We start from the raw sequence: 19,340 nt of genomic DNA, 5'->3' as shown, positions 1-19,340 counted from the left end.
GTCTGGATGGCCGTCTGGTCTGGATGGTCGTCTGGTCTGGATGGCCGTCTGGTCTGGATGGTCGTCTGGTCTGGATGGCCGTCTGGTCTGGATGGTCGTCTGGTCTGGATGGCCGTCTGGTCTCACTGATCGCCTGGTCTGATTGGCTGTCTGGTCTGATTGGCCGTCTGGTCTGGCTGGCCGGCTGGTCTGGCTGGCTGGCTGGTCTGGCTGGCCGTCTGGTCTGACTGACCGCCTGGTCTGGCTGGCCGGCGGGTCTGGCTGGCCGGCTGCGGGCAGGCAGGGCCAGGGTGCAGGCCAGGGGTGAGGTAGCATGCCCCTGCTTGCAGCTTTCTTCCCACTGGGTCTTTGAGGAGGAGCAGAAAGCTCTCCACGACTCCAGGTTTGGCTCTCATGTGCTCGGCAGGACGGCGCTCTGTGAGTCCCGTAATGCCGGCCGGGCCCGGTGCGGGCACGTGCTTGGCATGCACTGGGCCCAGGACTGGTCCCGTGCCCATGGGGCACCAAGGCATGGGGCGCAAATGCCAGCATCCGGCATGAGGGTGTGGGGGCAGGGGCGAGCGGGCGTGGGAGGCGCGGGGGAGGGGCTTACCGTTCCAGCCCCTGACGCCCAGCCGGCGGAACAATCTCCATCATTACAGCCGTCCCGGTCATACTTCCCTCATTAAAACTCAAGCAGGTCACTGGTAGTAAATAACGTGCCACTGTTGCTTTTACACCCAGGGTCGTGAAAGGAAGCGGAAAGGCGAGAGAGAAACCCAGGGTCATGAAAGGAAGCGGAAAGGCGAGAGAGAAACCCAGGCACTGGGTCATTCCCGGGGACGGGGCTCGCTCGTGTGTCACTTGAGAATATGTTCACTGGGGCTCATGTGTCACGCCTGCACACACACACGCTGGTGCCCTCCTGGAGGTAGAGGTCGTCCAGACCCCGACCCCCTCCCCCAGGGACGCCCCCACAGCGGAATGGGGAGCCGCGGAAGGGAGGAGGCTGGAGCAGGCACCAAACCTGTCCCCACCAGCGGCGGGGCGTGCCATCGGAGCCCCCCCTCCCCGGGGGAAACGCTGATCGCACCTGTGAGATAGCCAATCAGTGCATCCGCCTGACTTCCAAGTGCCCGGTGCCCAGGGCCACAGGAATGCCCCGCACTCCTACACAGCCCGGTGCCCACAGCCCAGCACCCACAGCCAGTGCCCAGGGCCACAGGGACGCCCCGCACTCCTACACAGCCCAGTGCCCACAGCCCGGTGCCCACAGCCCAGTGCCCACAGCCTGGTGCCCACAGCCCAGCACCCACAGCCCGGTGCCCAGGGCCACAGGGATGCCCCGCACTCCTACACAGCCCAGTGCCCACAGCCCTGCACACACAGCCCTGCGCACACAGCCCTGCACACAGCCCTGCGCACACAGCCCTGCGCACACAGCCCTGCACACACAGCCCTGCACACAGCCCGGCACACAGCCCTGCACACACAGCCCTGCACACACAGCCCTGCACACAGCCCAGCGCACACAGCCCTGCACACAGCCCTGCACACAGCCCTGCACACACAGCCCTGCACACAGCCCTGCACACAGCCCTGCGCACACAGCCCTGCACACACAGCCCTGCGCACACAGCCCTGCGCACACAGCCCTGCGCACACAGCCCTGCACACAGCCCTGCACACACAGCCCTGCACACACAGCCCTGCACACAGCCCTGCACACACAGCCCTGCACACAGCCCTGCACACACAGCCCTACACACAGCCCGGCGCACAGCCCTGCGCACAGCCCTGCACACACAGCCCTGCACACAGCCCTGCACACACAGCCCTGCACACACAGCCCTGCACACAGCCCTGCACACACAGCCCTGCACACACAGCCCTGCACACACAGCCCTGCACACAGCCCTGCACACAGCCCTGCACACAGCCCTGCACACACAGCCCTGCACACAGCCCTGCACACAGCCCTGCGCACACAGCCCTGCGCACACAGCCCTGCACACACAGCCCTGCGCACACAGCCCTGCACACAGCCCTGCACACAGCCCTGCACACACAGCCCTGCACACACAGCCCTGCACACAGCCCTGCACACAGCCCTGCGCACACAGCCCTGCACACACAGCCCTGCGCACACAGCCCTGCACACAGCCCTGCACACACAGCCCTGCACACACAGCCCTGCACACAGCCCTGCACACACAGCCCTGCGCACAGCCCTGCACACACAGCCCTGCACACAGCCCTGCACACAGCCCTGCACACACAGCCCTGCGCACACAGCCCTGCGCACACAGCCCTGCGCACACAGCCCTGCACACAGCCCTGCACACAGCCCTGCGCACACAGCCCTGCGCACACAGCCCGGCACACAGCCCTGCGCACACAGCCCTGCACACAGCCCTGCACACACAGCCCTGCGCACAGCCCTGCACACACAGCCCTGCACACAGCCCTGCACACACAGCCCTGCGCACAGCCCTGCACACACAGCCCTGCACACAGCCCTGCACACAGCCCTGCACACACAGCCCTGCGCACACAGCCCTGCACACACAGCCCTGCACACACAGCCCTGCACACAGCCCTGCACACAGCCCTGCACACACAGCCCTGCGCACACAGCCCTGCGCACACAGCCCGGCACACAGCCCTGCGCACACAGCCCTGCACACAGCCCTGCACACACAGCCCTGCACACACAGCCCTGCGCACACAGCCCTGCACACACAGCCCTGCGCACACAGCCCTGCACACAGCCCTGCACACAGCCCGGCACACAGCCCTGCGCACACAGCCCTGCACACACAGCCCTGCACACACAGCCCTGCGCACACAGCCCGGCACACAGCCCTGCGCACACAGCCCTGCACACAGCCCTGCGCACACAGCCCTGCACACACAGCCCTGCGCACACAGCCCTGCACACACAGCCCTGCGCACACAGCCCTGCGCACAGCCCTGTGCACACAGCCCTGCACACACAGCCCTGCGCACACAGCCCTGCGCACACAGCCCTGCGCACACAGCCCTGCGCACAGCCCGGTGCACACACAGCCCTGCGCACACAGCCCTGCACACAGCCCTGCGCACACAGCCCTGCACACACAGCCCTGCGCACACAGCCCTGCACACACAGCCCTGCGCACACAGCCCTGCGCACACAGCCCTGCACACAGCCCTGCGCACACAGCCCTGCACACAGCCCTGCGCACACAGGCCCCTCTGCACAGAGCCCTGCGCACACAGGCCCCTCTGCACAGAGCCTTCCAGGAGTGTGCAGGTGTCGTCACCATTGCTCTGGCCCTGAGCTGTGGCCAGCTCTCCCTAGAGCAGTGCTGGAAGGCAGCAGCGCAGGAGGTGGGGCATGAAGGGCCCAGGGCGGAGGGGGGAGGGGGGCAGGGAGGTCCCGCCCACCCCGTGGAAGCCCCCCTTTCTGCTCACCAGCCTCTCCCTCTTGTCCCTGCCTTTCTGCGCCTCTGTCGGGCGCTTCAGCAGTTCTGAGGGGCCTGAGGAACTTCAAACTCAACCATTAGGACCTATCACCAAAGCTGAGGTCTTTGCCCTCCTGTAATGCTGGCCAGACTTTTAATCATACAGTTCTCATTTTGAAAGCAGCTAAATTGCTCACGTGAACGTGCTCGCAGTTCTTAAATGGGCCCCTGTCTAAGCTGCCTGAGCAGGAGGTGTGCCGTCCAGCCCTTCTCGTGGAACTGTTTGCGGGAAGACAGGAAGGTCTGGGTAAATAGCTGTCACCTCAGCAAATGCACATTGGAAAAAACATCAAAACTGCTGTGTCTGCTATGCATTTTTCTACTGAAACATGTTAATTGAGGCTTTCAGTGAGAGTAACATTCATTTTACCTGCATTGTGTATGTTGTGGTGGATTTCAAAACGAGGTCCGGTTTTAATTAAGAACCACTAGTCAGAAGCACAGAAGGATTTTGCCAGGCTTCCCTCGGCCCTGACCAGTTGCATTGTTGTTCTGTTAGAAACACTTACACTGCTTCTTTGTGCCGCTTCTCTTTTATGGTGCACACAATTACAAGGTACACTCGACACAGCATCGGTGCTGACGGCCATCAACCCCCTGAGGACTGGCTGTCTATGCACAGACTCACTGCACATCCTCCTCATACTCCAAACCCACACACAGAGCTAGGTGATACTCAGCCGGGCTACACTCATAACCCAGGTACACTTGTATCTGTGCTACACTCACAGCTGAACTACACTCACAGCCCAGATACACTCACAGCCCAGATACACTCACAGCCCAGACACACTCACATCACAGACACACTCACATCACAGACACACTCACAGCCTCACAGCCCATACACACTCACAGCCCAGACACACTCACAGCCCAGATACACTCACATCACAGATACACTCACATCACAGACACACATCACAGACACACTCACAGCCCAGACACACTCACAGCCCAGACACACTCACAGCCCAGATACACTCACATCACAGATACACTCACATCACAGACACACTCACAGCCCAGACACACTCACAGCCCAGACACACTCACAGCCCAGACACTCACAGTCCAGATACACTCACATCACAGATACACTCACATCACAGACACACTCACATCACAGATACACTCACATCACAGACACACTCACAGCCCAGACACACTCACAGCCCAGACACACTCACAGCCCAGACACACTCACATCACAGACACACTCACATCACAGATACACTCACATCACAGATACACTCACAGCCCATACACACTCACAGCCCAGATACACTCAAAGCCCAGATACACTCACATCACAGATACATTCACATCACAGACACACTCACATCACAGACACACTCACATCACAGATACACTCACATCACAGACACACTCACATCACAGACACACTCACATCACAGATACACTCACAGCCCATACACACAGCCCATACACACTCACAGCCCAGATACACTCACATCACAGACACACTCACATCACAGATACACTCACATCACAGACACACTCACATCACAGACACACTCACATCACAGACACACTCACAGCCCAGATACACTCACAGCCCAGATACACTCACAGCCCAGACACACTCACAGCCCAGATACACTCACATCACAGATACACTCACAGCCCATACACACAGCCCATACACACTCACAGCCCAGATACACTCACAGCCCAGACACACTCACAGCCCAGACACACTCACAGCCCAGATACACTCACAGCACAGATACACTCACATCACAGTCACACTCACATCACAGACACACTCACAGCCCAGATACACTCACAGCCCAGACACACTCACAGCCCAGATACACTCACATCACAGATACACTCACATCACAGACACACTCACATCACAGATACACTCACATCACAGACACACTCACATCACAGACACACTCACATCACAGATACACTCACATCACAGACACACTCACATCACAGACACACTCACATCACAGACACACTCACATCACAGATACACTCACATCACAGATACACTCACAGCCCATACACACTCACAGCCCAGATACACTCACAGCCCAGACACACTCACAGCCCAGACACACTCACAGCCCAGACACACTCACATCACAGATACACTCACATCACCGACACACTCACAACCCAGATACACTTACATCACAGACACACTCATATCACAGACACACTCACAGCCCAGATACACTCACATCACAGATACACTCACATCACAGACACACTCACATCACAGACACACTCACAGCCCAGACACACTCACATCACAGACACACTCACAGCCCAGATACACTCACAGCACAGATACACTCACAGCACAGACACACTCACATCACAGACACACTCACAGCCCAGATACACTCACATCACAGACACACTCACAGCCCAGATACACTCACATCACAGACACACTCACATCACAGATACACTCACATCACAGATACACTCACAGCCCAGATACACTCACAGCCCAGATACACTCACATCACAGACACACTCACATCACAGACACACTCACATCACAGATACACTCACAGCCCAGATACACTCACAGCCCAGATACACTCACATCACAGATACACTCACATCACAGACACACTCACATCACAGATACACTCACATCACGGATACACTCACAGCCCAGATACACTCACAGCCCAGACACACTCACAGCCCAGATACACTCACAGCACAGATACACTCACATCACAGACACACTCACATCACAGACACACTCACATCACAGACACACTCACAGCCCAGACACACTCACATCACAGACACACTCACAGCCCAGACACACTCACAGCCCAGACACACTCACAGCCGCTCCACTTGCGGGCCTTACAGTGATGCTGGTGTTACTCTGCCACCCTGGTGGCCTGCTCGGAGCTTTGTGTGGTCAGATCCGCTTCATGTCTCACTGTGTTGGGCGCTGCGTCATTGACGGCCTTTGACCCAACCCCGGCGTCCAGAGTGGATCCCAGCTCTGAAGGGAGCATGAAGCTCGGGGCAGGGGGGTCCTTGTGGACCCCTCCCCCAGCAGCTTCTCTGTGCAGCCCCCCTCGCCTCTGGGCTGGGCTGGGATGTGTTCCCCTCCATCATCGGGACGGGGCTGGGCTGGGGTGTGCTCCCCTCCATCATCGGGATGGGGCTGGGCTGGGGTGCGTTCTCTCCATCCTCGGGACGGGGCTGGGCTGGGGTGTGCTCCCCTCCATCATCGGGACGGGGCTGGGCTGGGGTGTGTTCCCCTCCATCATCGGGATGGGGCTGGGCTGGGGTGTGCTCCCCTCCATCCTCAGGACGGGGCTGGGCTGGAATGTGTTCCCCTCCATCCTCAGGACGGGGCTGGGCTGGGGTGTGCTCCCCTCCATCCTCGGGACGGGGCTGGGCTGGGGTGTGCTCCCCTCCATCCTCAGGACGGGGCTGGGCTGGGGTGTGCTCCCCTCCATCCTCAGGACGGGGCTGGGCTGGGGTGTGCTCCCCTCCATCCTCGGGACGGGGCTGGGCTGGGGTGCGTTCCCCTCCATCCTTAGGACGGGGCTGGGCTGGGCTGGGGTATTGTCCCCTCTGTCCTCAGGGCTGGGCTGGTGCGTTCCCCTCTGTCCTCAGGGCTGGGCTGGGGTGACCTTTGGCAGGGATGGGGCTGGTCCATTACTTGGAAGTGTCCACTCCGTGGCATGAGCAGGAGCCGCCGCTCCCTCTCAGGGAGGCCAGGCGTGCCCCGGGCAGGGCCCAGCACTGCCTGACCTCCGCAGTTGCTTCTGCCCTGCTCGCTGCTCCAGCTCTGTCCCTGAGTGCTTCCTTTCCTCACTGTGTCTGACTCCAAGTCAGACGTCCTAATTAAGGCCTCCAAAGCCTCTGCAGGCGCGAGCAGGATGCTTGGCAGACAAATCAACTTTCCAGAAGGACTTCCACGGCCTTCTTTGTTCCCGTCCCTGGTCTGGATGGGAAGTGAGCGTCTGGAAGGCTGGCCTGCCTCTGGGCGGTACCACCCAGGCTGCTGCCTGTCCTCTCCCCTGCCAGCACTTCGTCCTAGCCGGCCGGGCCGTGGCTCGGCACCAGCGTATGTCCGCGCTGGGATGAGCCTGAGCTGCCCGGAGCCGCCTGACCACATGGTGCTGGCCACGCCACCCGCGTGCACAGCCTGCCCCTGGTCTCGTGGGCTCCCCATCTGCACCTCTGTCGGTGCCATCTTGGGAGCTCAGGAGGAGCTCAGAGAAGCGCTTCGGGCTTGCTGGCTGGCCGAGGCTCGGGTCTGTGGGACCCTGCCGGCCCTGGGTGCCTGTGGGGGGCACGGGGTTTCCTGGCTGTGAGGGGGCTGCCCCGCCTGCAGGCCCCCTCCTCCAGCCCCCTCCACCTGGCCGCTTCTCACCACGGGACTCACCTGGGTTGCCGTATCTTGTCTCCGCAGATGGACCATGACCCCAAGAGCCCCGCGTACATCGCCACCCAGGGACCGCTCCCCGCTACCGTGGCCGACTTCTGGCAGGTGAAACTTCTTAATTAAAAATTCTTCTCTGGAAAGAAAAGTCTAATACTTTAGCCATGAATTGCACACTGGATTCCATTAAGTTGCTTCAAAGTTCTAAGGGGTGGCCTTCAAATATTCCTTGGTTTCAGAATTTATCCCAGTCCTTGAGTATCTCTACCATCAAGCTTTTTGCTCAAGTTTTCAGAAAAAAAATCAGCAAAAAGCTTGATTTTTTTAGGCACTTTACCATTAATCTTACAAACAGAGGGAAATGGAGTTGGTATGTGTTTAAATTATTAGATCTTATCCAACTTTGCCTCTTACGTATTGTTCTATTCTTATGAAGGTTCAAAATGGTGTTCAAATTACATTTCATCTATCTGCTTTGAAGAGTCGAAAATGTATTTGAAGGTCAGGCTGATCTAGCTCTTCATCTAGAACAATCCTGAATGGCCCAGAGCAAGGTCTAGACATTAAGATCCATTAAGATCCTCGCTCAGAAGGGCAAAGCTGGGTGGACATATGGTCACCAGCCATCTGAGAAAGCTAAGCAGGAGTGTGTTCTGGAAAGTTCCACATGGGGTACCTGCAGGAGCATGAGTTCACTCACTCAGTGGCAGTCACCACCCCCAGAGACAGAGGTGCCCTGAGACAGGTGCAGACAGCGGCAGTGGGCAGCCGTGGGGATGGAGGGGGGGCAGCCGTGGGGATGGAGGAGGGGCAGCCGTGGGCAGCCGTGGGGATGGAGGAGGGGCAGCCGTGGGCAGCCGTGGGGATGGACAAGGGGCAGCCGTGGGGATGGAGGGGGGGCAGCCGTGGGGATGGAGGAGGGGCAGCCGTGGGCAGCCGTGGGGATGGAGGGGGACAGCCGTGGGGATGGAGGGGGGCAGCCGTGGGCAGCCGTGGGGATGGAGGAGGGGCAGCCGTGGGCAGCCGTGGGGATGGAGGAGGGGCAGCCGTGGGGATGGAGGAGGGGCAGCCGTGGGCAGCCGTGGGGATGGAGGGGGACAGCCGTGGGCAGCCGTGGGGATGGAGGGGGGCAGCCGTGGGCAGCCGTGGGATGGAGGAGGGGCAGCCGTGGGCAGCAGCGGGCAGGCAGGGCAGCAGCAGGGGAGGGGGCGCGGAGCAGCCCCGTCGCTGGCAGCGGTAGTCCCGAACCGCAGCGGCTGGTCCCGTGGAGTTGAACCGCTCCTGATCGCTAGAGGTGACTCGTCTCCAACCATCACAGAAGACACTGACACACTGGCTAAGGGTCGACTCCGTTCACTTGGCTGTTCCCTTTCCTCGCTTCGCCGTCTGCTCTCTTCATGTTCTGTCTCCAGGACGGCTCCGTGGGGCTTTCTGGGGCCCTTGGCCCCCTGAGCATACAGACGCTCCTTGATGGGCAAAGCGTGGGGAGGGATGTCAGGAATTCTGTCTCTCACTCCTCCGTGCGGCAAAGCCAGGCGTGGAAGCTGTTGGTACAGGCGCCTGCGGCCTGGCCGCCTGTGCATTAGGCTGTTGAAAAGTGTGACTCCATGCCTGAGGTTCTCGTCGGCCTCGCGGGAGGTGACCCGGGCTCTGATGCTGCCATTCCCCCCCCCCCCCGCGTCAGTCCACAAGTCATGCGGGGAGACTCCAGGCGGGCTCCGGACAGCCCCACGGGGCGCCGCCTCCATCCCGGCAAAGCCGCGTACCTGAAGCACGCACCGCCCGGCGCTGCTCTCAGAATGGAACCCGGGAGTCTGTCCCTGTGTGACAGACGCAGTCGCCCGGCTTTCCTCTCCCCAGACCTCTGTGGCGTCAGTGCCCCAGATAGTGGTTCCCCATTTTTACCAACTGCTTCACCTCCCACGAGACAACTCAGACAACCCCCGAGGCTCACAGAGCCACGGTTTCCAGAGGGGCTGCGATGCAACAAGAGCCATGTCTGGCCACACACATCCCCACTCCCCGCCTGCCAGGCCTGCCATGAGGATGCACGGCTGACCGCCACCCTGCGGCCCGCGGCCCGATGACCACCGCCCTGCGACCCGCGGCCCGCTGACCTCTGCCCTGCGACCCGCTGACCATCCTGCAGCCCGTGGCCCGATGACCTCTGCCTTGAGGCCCACTGACCACCACCCTGCAGCCCGCTGACCACCACCCTGCAGCCCATGGCTGACTGACCACCACCCTGCGGCCCGCTGACCTCTGTCCTGCAGCCCGCTGACCACCGCCCTGCGGCCCGCTGACCTCTGCCCTACGGCAGGCCTGCTGACCTCTGCCCTGTGGCCCACTGACCACCGCCTTGCGGCCCGCTGACCTCTGCCCTACAGCCGGCCTGCTGACCTCTGCCCTGCGACCCGCTGACCAGCGCCCTGCGGCCCACTGACCACCACCCTGCGGCCAGCTGACCAGCGCCCTGCGGGACTTGGACACCAAGGTCCATCCGTTCTCACAGTGGAAAGCAAGTGTCTCTATACATGAAGTTGCCAGGGAAGACATTAGAATCATTTGGGATGTACCGCGTGAGCATTGACCCCGCGGTTCTGGGACACAGTGTCCCTCAGAGCGCTGCCGTCTGTCCAGAGATGAGAAGCCTGTGTCCCCCGCCCCCCCCCCCCCCCCGTGTTGTTGTGAGCAGGGAAGCCTTTACAAAGCTGAACCAGAGACCTGGGCTGCCCTGCGGGCGGTGCGGCGCAGCCAGACGCCCTGGCCAGGGACGGGCCTCTGCCGCCTCGCATCTGAGGACAGGGACGCTTGGGCGCGATCTGGCCTTTGTCCCCGAGGCCGCGCCGCGCACCAGCGGGCACAGGAGCAACAGTGTCCTGTCAGGCGTCTGCAGACCCACGGCAGCGCTGGCCCTGCCGCGCGGCGGGGAGCTGAGCCCGGAGGCTGCTCAGGGCCGGCCGGCACCCCTCTTCTCGCTCTGGAGGATGGCCTCCAGTGCTGACCAGGGCCCCAACACCTACTGCGGAAAGCACCAACACAGCGCCACCCCGCAGCGGGCCACGACGAGCAAATTCCCGCAAAGAAAGGCAGCCTGCAGGTGGAGGAGGGCGGCTGGCAGGCGGCTGCGCTCACTTCCTGGCCTCTGTGGCCAGGTGCCGCAGGACGGCAGGAGTTCACCGGCCTGCCATCCCCACCGGGGCATCCTGGGCCAGGCGGGCCCCACAGACCACTGCTGCCACCGAACGGGGACCGCGGACCATCGCGTCACACTGTCCCCACACAGCTGCTGCCACCGAACGGGGACCGCGGACCATCGCGTCACACTGTCCCCACACAGCTGCTGCCCCTGCACTGCAGCCGCGGACCATCGCGTCACACTGTCCCCACACAGCTGCTGCCCCTGCACTGCAGCCACGCTCTGCGGCTCCGGACACCAGCGGGCGCCGGCGGGGCCCGGCCCCCAGCAGCCGGACTCCCCACGTGCCCGCCCTCCCTCCTGACCCGCACCGCCCCGGTGTCTCCACCACACGGCTCCATGGAAGCAAAGCCCGCCATGTGCAGGAATGCCCAGGGAGACGCCCAGCCCTTCCGCAGAAACCGCCACTGTCACCTGACCCGGGCCGTCCCCAAGCTCGAGACAAAATCCACTCTGCGTTACAACCTTCTCAAGGCCAGACGTACAGTCATCCCTGGGGACTGATCCACACACTGACATCCATCCCAGGACGCACCCCAGATCCCAACACACACCCCGGAACCCACCACACACACACATCTCAGAACCCACCACACACACACACAGACCAGAACCCACCATACACCCCAGAAACCAACACACACACACACACACCAGAACCCACCACACACACACACACACACCAGAACCCAACACACACACACAGACCAGAACCCAACACACACCCCAGAAACCAACACACACACCCTAGAACCCACCACACACACACACACAGACCAGAACCCAACACACACTCCCAAACCCAACACACACACCCTGGAACCCACCACACACACACACAGACCAGAACCCAACACACACCCCAGAAACCAACACACACACATACACACCCTGGAACCCACCACACACACACAGATCCCAGAACACACCACACACACACACACACACACCCTGGAACCCACCACACACACACACAGACCAGAACCCAACACACCCCCCAGAACCCACCACACACCCCAGAAACCAACACACACCCCAGAACCAACTACATGTACACACATCCCAAAACCCAACACACACACACACTAGGACCCACACACACACACACAAACCCCGGAACCCACCACACACACACCTGGAACCCACCACACACACACCTGGAACCCACCACACACACCTGGAATCCACCCCGCACATACCTGGAACCCACCCCGCACACATCTGGAACCCACCACACACACACCTGGAACCCACCCCCCACACACCTGGAACCCACCCCGCACACACCTGGAACCCACCACACACACCTGGAACCCACCACACACACACCTGGAACCCACCCTGCACACACCTGGAACCCACCACACACACACCTGGAACCCACCACACACACACCTGGAACCCACCCTGCACACACCTGGAACCCACCACACACACACCTGGAACCCACCACACACACACCTGGAACCCACCACGCACACACCTGGAATCTACCACACACACCTGGAACCCACCACACACACACCTGGAACCCACCACACACACAACTGGAACCCACCACACACACACCTGGAACCCACCACACACACACCTGGAACCCACCCCGCACACACCTGGAATCCACCCCGCACATACCTGGAACCCACCACACACACACCTGGAACCCACCACGCACACACCTGAAACCCACCACACACACACCTGGAACCCACCCCGCACACACCTGGAACTCACCACGCACACACCTGGAACCCACCACGCACACACCTGGAACCCACCACGCACACACCTGGAACCCACCACACACACACACCAGAACCCAACACACACCCCAGAAACCAACACACACACCCTAGAACCCACCACACACACCCCCAAACCCAACACACACACCCTGGAACCCACCACACACAGACACAGACCAGAACCCAACACACCCTAGAAACCAACACACACACACCCTGGAACCCACCACACACACACAGATCCCAGAACCCACCACATACACAGACCAGAACCCAACACACACCCCAGAAACCAACACACACACACACACAGACCAGAACCCACCACACACCCCAGAAACCAACACACACACACACACACACCCTGGAACCCACCACACACACACACAGACCAGAACCCAACACACACCCCAGAAACCAACACACACACATACACACCCTGGAACCCACCACACACACACAGATCCCAGAACCCACCACCCACACACATACACCCTGGAACCCACCACACACACACACAGACCAGAACCCAACACACCCCCCAGAACCCACCACACACCCCAGAAACCAACACACACCCCAGAACCAACTACATGTACACACATCCCAAAACCCAACACACACACACACTAGGACCCACCACACACACACACAAACCCCGGAACCCACCACACACACACCTGGAACCCACCCCACACACACCTGGAACCCACCACACACACCCGGAATCCACCCCGCACACACCTGGAACCCACCACACACACACCTGGAACCCACCACACACACCTGGAATCCACCCCGCACATACCTGGAACCCACCACACACACACACCTGGAACCCACCCCACACACACCTGGAACCCACCCCGCACACACCTGGAACCCACCCTGCACACACCTGGAACCCACCACACACACACCTGGAACCCACCACACACACACCTGGAACCCACCACACACACACCTGGAACCCACCCCGCACACACCTGGAACCCACCACACACACACCTGGAACCCACCCCGCACACACCTGGAACCCACCACACACACCTGGAACCCACCACACACACACCTGGAACCCACCCCGCACACACCTGGAACCCACCACGCACACACCTGGAACCCACCACGCACACACCTGGAACCCACCACACACACACCTGGAACCCACCCCGCACACACCTGGAACCCACCACACACACACCTGGAACCCACCACACACACACCTGGAACCCACCACGCACACACCTGGAACCCACCACGCACACACCTGGAACCCACCACGCACACACCTGGAACCCACCACGCACACACCTGGAACCCACCACGCACACACCTGGAACCCACCCCGCACACACCTGGAACCCACCCCGCACACACCTGGAACCCACCCTGCACACACCTGGAACCCACCCCGCACACAGCACTGGAGCTTTGGGGTTTTGGAGGCCCTTATATAAACACATAACGCAGTGCGAAGACTGCACACCTCTTCCCACACTTTCAATCAGAGGGCTCACAACAACTGAGTCCGTGCCTGTAACACATACGGTTGTTCAAGGAATCGTGACGGGTTCTTTTCAGTGCAGACTCAAGATCTCGTGTTTAAACAGACGAGGATGGTCAGCTCTGCTGAGCATGGGAGGGATCTGCCCAGACACTGAGCACCCACCCGCGAGGGCTGAGTGACGCTGTTAGCTCCCGTCTGTGATCTGCGCAGACACCAAGCACCCGCGAGGGCTGAGTGACGCTGTTAGCTCCCGTCTGTGATCTGCGCAGACACCGAGCACCCGCCAGGGCTGAGTGACGCTGTTAGCTCCCGTCTGTGATCTGTGCAGACACTGAGCACCCGCGAGGGCTGTGTGATGGTGAGTTAGCTCCCATGTCAGCTTTGCTAGACAAATAACGTGACTTAGAAATAATCCCTTTTTTAAAGAAAAAAACTGTAGCGTTTATCCTGTCACAAAGGCTTTTCTTTTTTTCCTTTTTGTCAGCCCTGGGGCTTCAACTTGAGGCCTGGGTGCTGTCCCTAAGCTTTTTTGCTCAAGGCTAATGCTCTACCACTTTGAACCACAGCGCCACTTCTGGTTTTCTGGAGAAAATTGGAAGATAAGAGTCTCACAGACATTTCTGCCCAGGCCAGCTTTGAACCACTATCCTCAGATCTCAGCCTCCTGAGTAGCTGGGAATACAGGTGTGAACCACCATACCCAGCTTCACATAGGCATGTTTAAAGCATGGGACAATCTTGTCTACATGATTTGAAGTATTGCCTGAGCTTAGACTTAATTCCTTCCCCTCACACTTGCCAGACTAGATCTGGAAAGCTGTGTCCAGTTCTAAGACAGTATTTCAAAGCAACTGGTGAGGCCAAATTGAAGCCAGAAGTTAGTAAGACAGACAAGATGGTGAGAGCTGTGAAACCACAGGAGTAAAACAGCCAAGATACGGCTGGAGGCGTGGCTCCAGTGGCAAAGCACCAGCGAATGAGCAAAAGTGTCAGATACCTAGCTTGAACCCTGGTCTCAGACAACAACCAACAGATAAAAATTAGCAAGGAGCCAGGCACCAGTGGCTCACCCCTGTAATCCTACCTCCCAATAATGCTGAGACGTAAGGGCTTTGGTTCACGAGACTCTTTTCTACAGTCAGTCACCAAAAGGCCAGATGTAGAGCTGTGGCTCAAGTAGTTGATCACCTACTTAATAAGCACAAGACCCTACACTCAATCCCCAATGTTTCCCCCTTGAAGGAAGGAAGGACTGGTGTCTTGGCTTTATTTCAAGTTGTTAGGCTGTGGGTCTGGCTCAAGAGGTAGCGTTCAGGGCCCTAAGTTCAAACTCTAGTACTGTAAGCTAAAGATGGGATCGTGTATGTGAGAGAGAGCAGGCATTTTGGATTCTGGACCTCTCTTGACCTCCTGACCTGCAGAGGGCGTCTGAACATGTCTGTTACCAGCACAGTCAGGTGTGGACAGGAAGCCGGCGGGGCCAGGGCGGGGAGCGCCTGTCCCGGTGGGAGGATGCCGTGTCCCCCCACAGAGCCCGCAGCGTGTGATGGGGGGCAGGCGTCTGCAGGAGACGGGGCCGTGCTGGCTGCCCAACGGCGCAGAGAAGCCTCGTGCCCCTGTGCTGTGTGCGGGAAAACGTTAGACTGAGCACGTCTTAGCACAGCTTAAAAATCCAGACAGCACACCATGATCCTGATCCTAACCTGGAGAAGTGGAGGCTCCAGAACCCACCGCCAGCCAGCGGGAGGAGCCACCACCACCTCTGCAGAGGGAAGACGACAGCCGAGATTGCTCTGTGCTGGCCGGCGACATCTGGGAGAAGCAGTCCTGTTGTGCTTATTCCCACACAGCGGTGTGCGGGGTGCAGGGGGCGAGCCCCACGCTTGCTGGCCACCGGGAAGCTCAGAACAGCGGTCCCAGAGAGGCCTAGGGCGCGTGCCGGAGGCCCGAGGATGCCACACGGCCCCCAACCCTGACCCAGGCCCCTCGCTAGCCTGGACACCGATCTCCATCCACCCTGAGCAGCCTCCACTGCTGAAGGCCTCGAGGCCCTGCCTCCCTGAGCCCCACGCTTCTGTCGGGGGCAGCATCTGAGCGTCATCACCACACGCAGATCCCAACCCCCGGCCACGAAGCCCGGGCCATGAGTTCACAGCGATGCACTGTGAAATGTGGGGTCTCTGCACCAGATGCAGAGGTGCTGTGGCCTAGGAGCAGCGTGGTAGCCACAGAAGCTAGGGGTCACCAAAGCCTGTCCACCTCGCAGGCAGCCCGCCGAGTACAGAGACATGGATCTGCAGCCTGGTCCACCTCGCAGGCAGCCCGCCGAGTACAGAGACATGGATCTGCAGCCTGGTCCACCTCGCAGGTGGTCAGTAGAGGAGTCTTGGATCTGCAGCCCTGGTCCACGTTGGCCAGAAGATGAGACTTGGATCCGCAGCCCTGTGCCTGTTGGGCCCAGGCTGGCTCTGGGGACAGGCAGCACTGGAAATCTCCCCCGCCACACCCCGCACGAACTCAGGGAGGCCCCAAGTACCCTCCCCATGCGGTAGCCAGCCAGTGCCCAATTCCGGTCCACACTTGCCCCGCAGTGACCCTGGGCTTTGCATGCGGGCGCCTTCCGCTCCTTAGGCATCACACAAAAGAAAATGCACACCTACAGATTCCAAGTCCACTCTTCTAAACACCTTCTGTGACTCCTCAGCGAGCAAAAATGACCCTTCTTTTTTCCAAAAACGTACAGGCTTCATTTAAACGTGGCTTCTTACTAGTTAGCATCTTAGTGTTTGCTATAGTTAAGAAAACCCCGAGCTAAACCATAGGAAACCCAGGAAAGGAAAGGACTCCTCCCAAAGTGCTCACTGCCTGCTGGGGATTCCTCCAGGGACCCACAGTGAAGTGGCAGAACACTGGTGACACAGTGGGTCTGGGAAGCCCGGCGAGCAGGCCGCCAGCACCGGCCAGGGAGTGTCTGTCATACACTCTCTCCACAGTGCTGCCCATCTCTGTCCCGCCGTCCAGCGGAGCCGGCATCCTCAGCCAGGCCTCCCAGAGCCACAGCGGACCCCACGCCTCAGGACTCGCCAGAGCTGGGCCGTGGCTCTCAGCCACATGGCCCTGCAGGCTCCTTCCACGGCAGGGTGTGGCGCTCAGAGACCACATTCCCCAGACCGCTAACTCCTGGCCTCCTCACGAATCTGCCTTCACCATCCAGCGGAGGAAGGAGGAGGGCAAGCGAGGGGGATTCATCAGAAGCAGATTGGCTGGTGTGGTATTTGAGAAAGTTTTAGGGAGACAAGGGAATTGAGGTCAAGTCTATGGAAAATGTGATTTTGCTATGATTTATATGTATTTTAACCACGTGCCCTAGATTTCCAGGGCATCTTATTTCAAACGCTTAGTCGATTGGGTTTTCTATGTATGAATTCACAAACCTTTAAAAGCAAAGGAAGAGTTTCCAGATTATCATACCTAAATCTAGAGTTGGAAACCATGGTATCCAGAGCTGTATCCGTAAGTGTAGCAATAACAAAATCCCCCAGCCCCTGTTGCACATGGCCAGCCTTTAAAACCCACTTGGGTAAAAAAGAATACATAGCCTGTGCTGCTTTCTTAACTCATTTTTGTGGCTCACGGCTAAACCCCCCTAGCCGCAGTGTTACCTCCTTCATCCTTGTCCCTCCCACTGCCCCCCCTCCCTCCCCCGTCACCTTTTGGATGAGATGCATGCATATCAGATCTGGATTGGAGAAAAGGAAGGGAAGACACCAACTGGGGCACATCTCTCTGAGGAGACACGTTTAGTTTGATACCTGGAAAGACGGGAGGGACACAGTTCCCAGTGCTGTGGTCCCAGGGCCTGAGCACCGCCCTGCGTGTGTCAGACAGCTGGGAGTGAATGGTTCAGTCACCTGTCCTCCATGACTCCGTAGCTCACTGTGGGTTCCGTGTCCGTTTTCCAGATGAGGCCGGTCTGGAGAGCATGTTTCTGTATTCCTCTCGGCTTCTTGTTTATCCTCAGAAAAACGTCCATCCAGTCCTTTTGCTCGTTTTTTAAGATATTTTTAGGTGCTAATTAAATGCTTAATTCTCAAAAATGACTGAATAAGGAGATTCAGTGTCTCTTTTCACCCACTTTGATTAACTTTCATATAGAAAATGGACAGGGTTGGCATTTTTCACCATCTATGAATGATTGCAGGAGGGAGCAACATATCCGTGGATAGATCTGGGGGAGGGTGATGTATCTGTGGGTGACATATCTGTGGGCAGGTGACATATCTGTGGATAGATCTGGGGAGGGGTGACGTATCTGTGCGTAGATCTAGGGGAGGGGATGATGTAGCTGTGTGTCTGGGGAGGGGTGACGTATCTGTGGGTAGATCTAGGGGAGGGGTGACGTATCTGTGGGTAGATCTAGGGGAGGGGTGGCGTATCTGGATAGATCTAGGGGAGGGGATGATGTATCTGTGTGTCTGGGCAGGGGTGGCGTATCTGTGGGTAGATCTGGGGAGGGGTGACGTATCTGTGGGTAGATCTAGGGGAGGGGTGGCGTATCTGTGGGTAGATCTGGGGAGGGGATGATGTATCTGTGTGTCTGGGCAGGGGTGGCATATCTGTGGGTAGATCTAGGGGAGGGGATGATGTATCTGTGTGTCTGGGCAGGGGTGACGTATCTGTGGGTAGATCTGGGGAGGGGTGGCGTATCTGGATAGATCTAGGGGAGGGGATGATGTATCTGTGTGTCTGGGCAGGGGTGGCGTATCTGTGGGTAGATCTGGGGTAGGAGATGAAGTATCCGTGGGTAGATCTGGGGAGGGGTGGCGTATCTGGATAGATCTAGGGGAGGGGATGATGTATCTGTGTGTCTGGGCAGGGGTGGCGTATCTGTGGGTAGACCTGGGGTAGGAGATGAAGTATCCGTGGGTAGATCTGGGCAGGGGTGGCGTATCCATGAGTAGTATTGGAGGAGGTTGTGATGTATATGCCCACA

General features: G+C 59.1%; 1 protein-coding gene across 4 annotated transcripts in view; it reads left to right on the top strand.

The window, feature by feature from the left end:
- The window catches only part of Ptprn2 (protein tyrosine phosphatase receptor type N2), a 594,518-nt gene that overhangs the window by 547,837 nt on the left and 27,341 nt on the right, over positions 1-19,340 (top strand). For all 4 annotated transcript variants that reach the window (XM_069997165.1, XM_069997166.1, XM_069997163.1 and 1 more), the window contains one exon: positions 7,924-8,001. In XM_069997165.1, the coding sequence (XP_069853266.1) occupies positions 7,924-8,001 (78 nt within the window). The remainder of the gene's footprint in view (positions 1-7,923; positions 8,002-19,340) is intronic.

This window comes from Dipodomys merriami, unplaced genomic scaffold (assembly GCF_024711535.1).
Source record: "Dipodomys merriami isolate MVZ:Mamm:240054 unplaced genomic scaffold, mDipMer1.0.p SCAF_5, whole genome shotgun sequence".
Taxonomy (NCBI): domain Eukaryota; kingdom Metazoa; phylum Chordata; class Mammalia; order Rodentia; family Heteromyidae; genus Dipodomys; species Dipodomys merriami.
The sequence above is the reverse complement of the archived record's forward strand: the minus strand, read 5'-3'. Positions and strand labels throughout refer to the sequence as shown.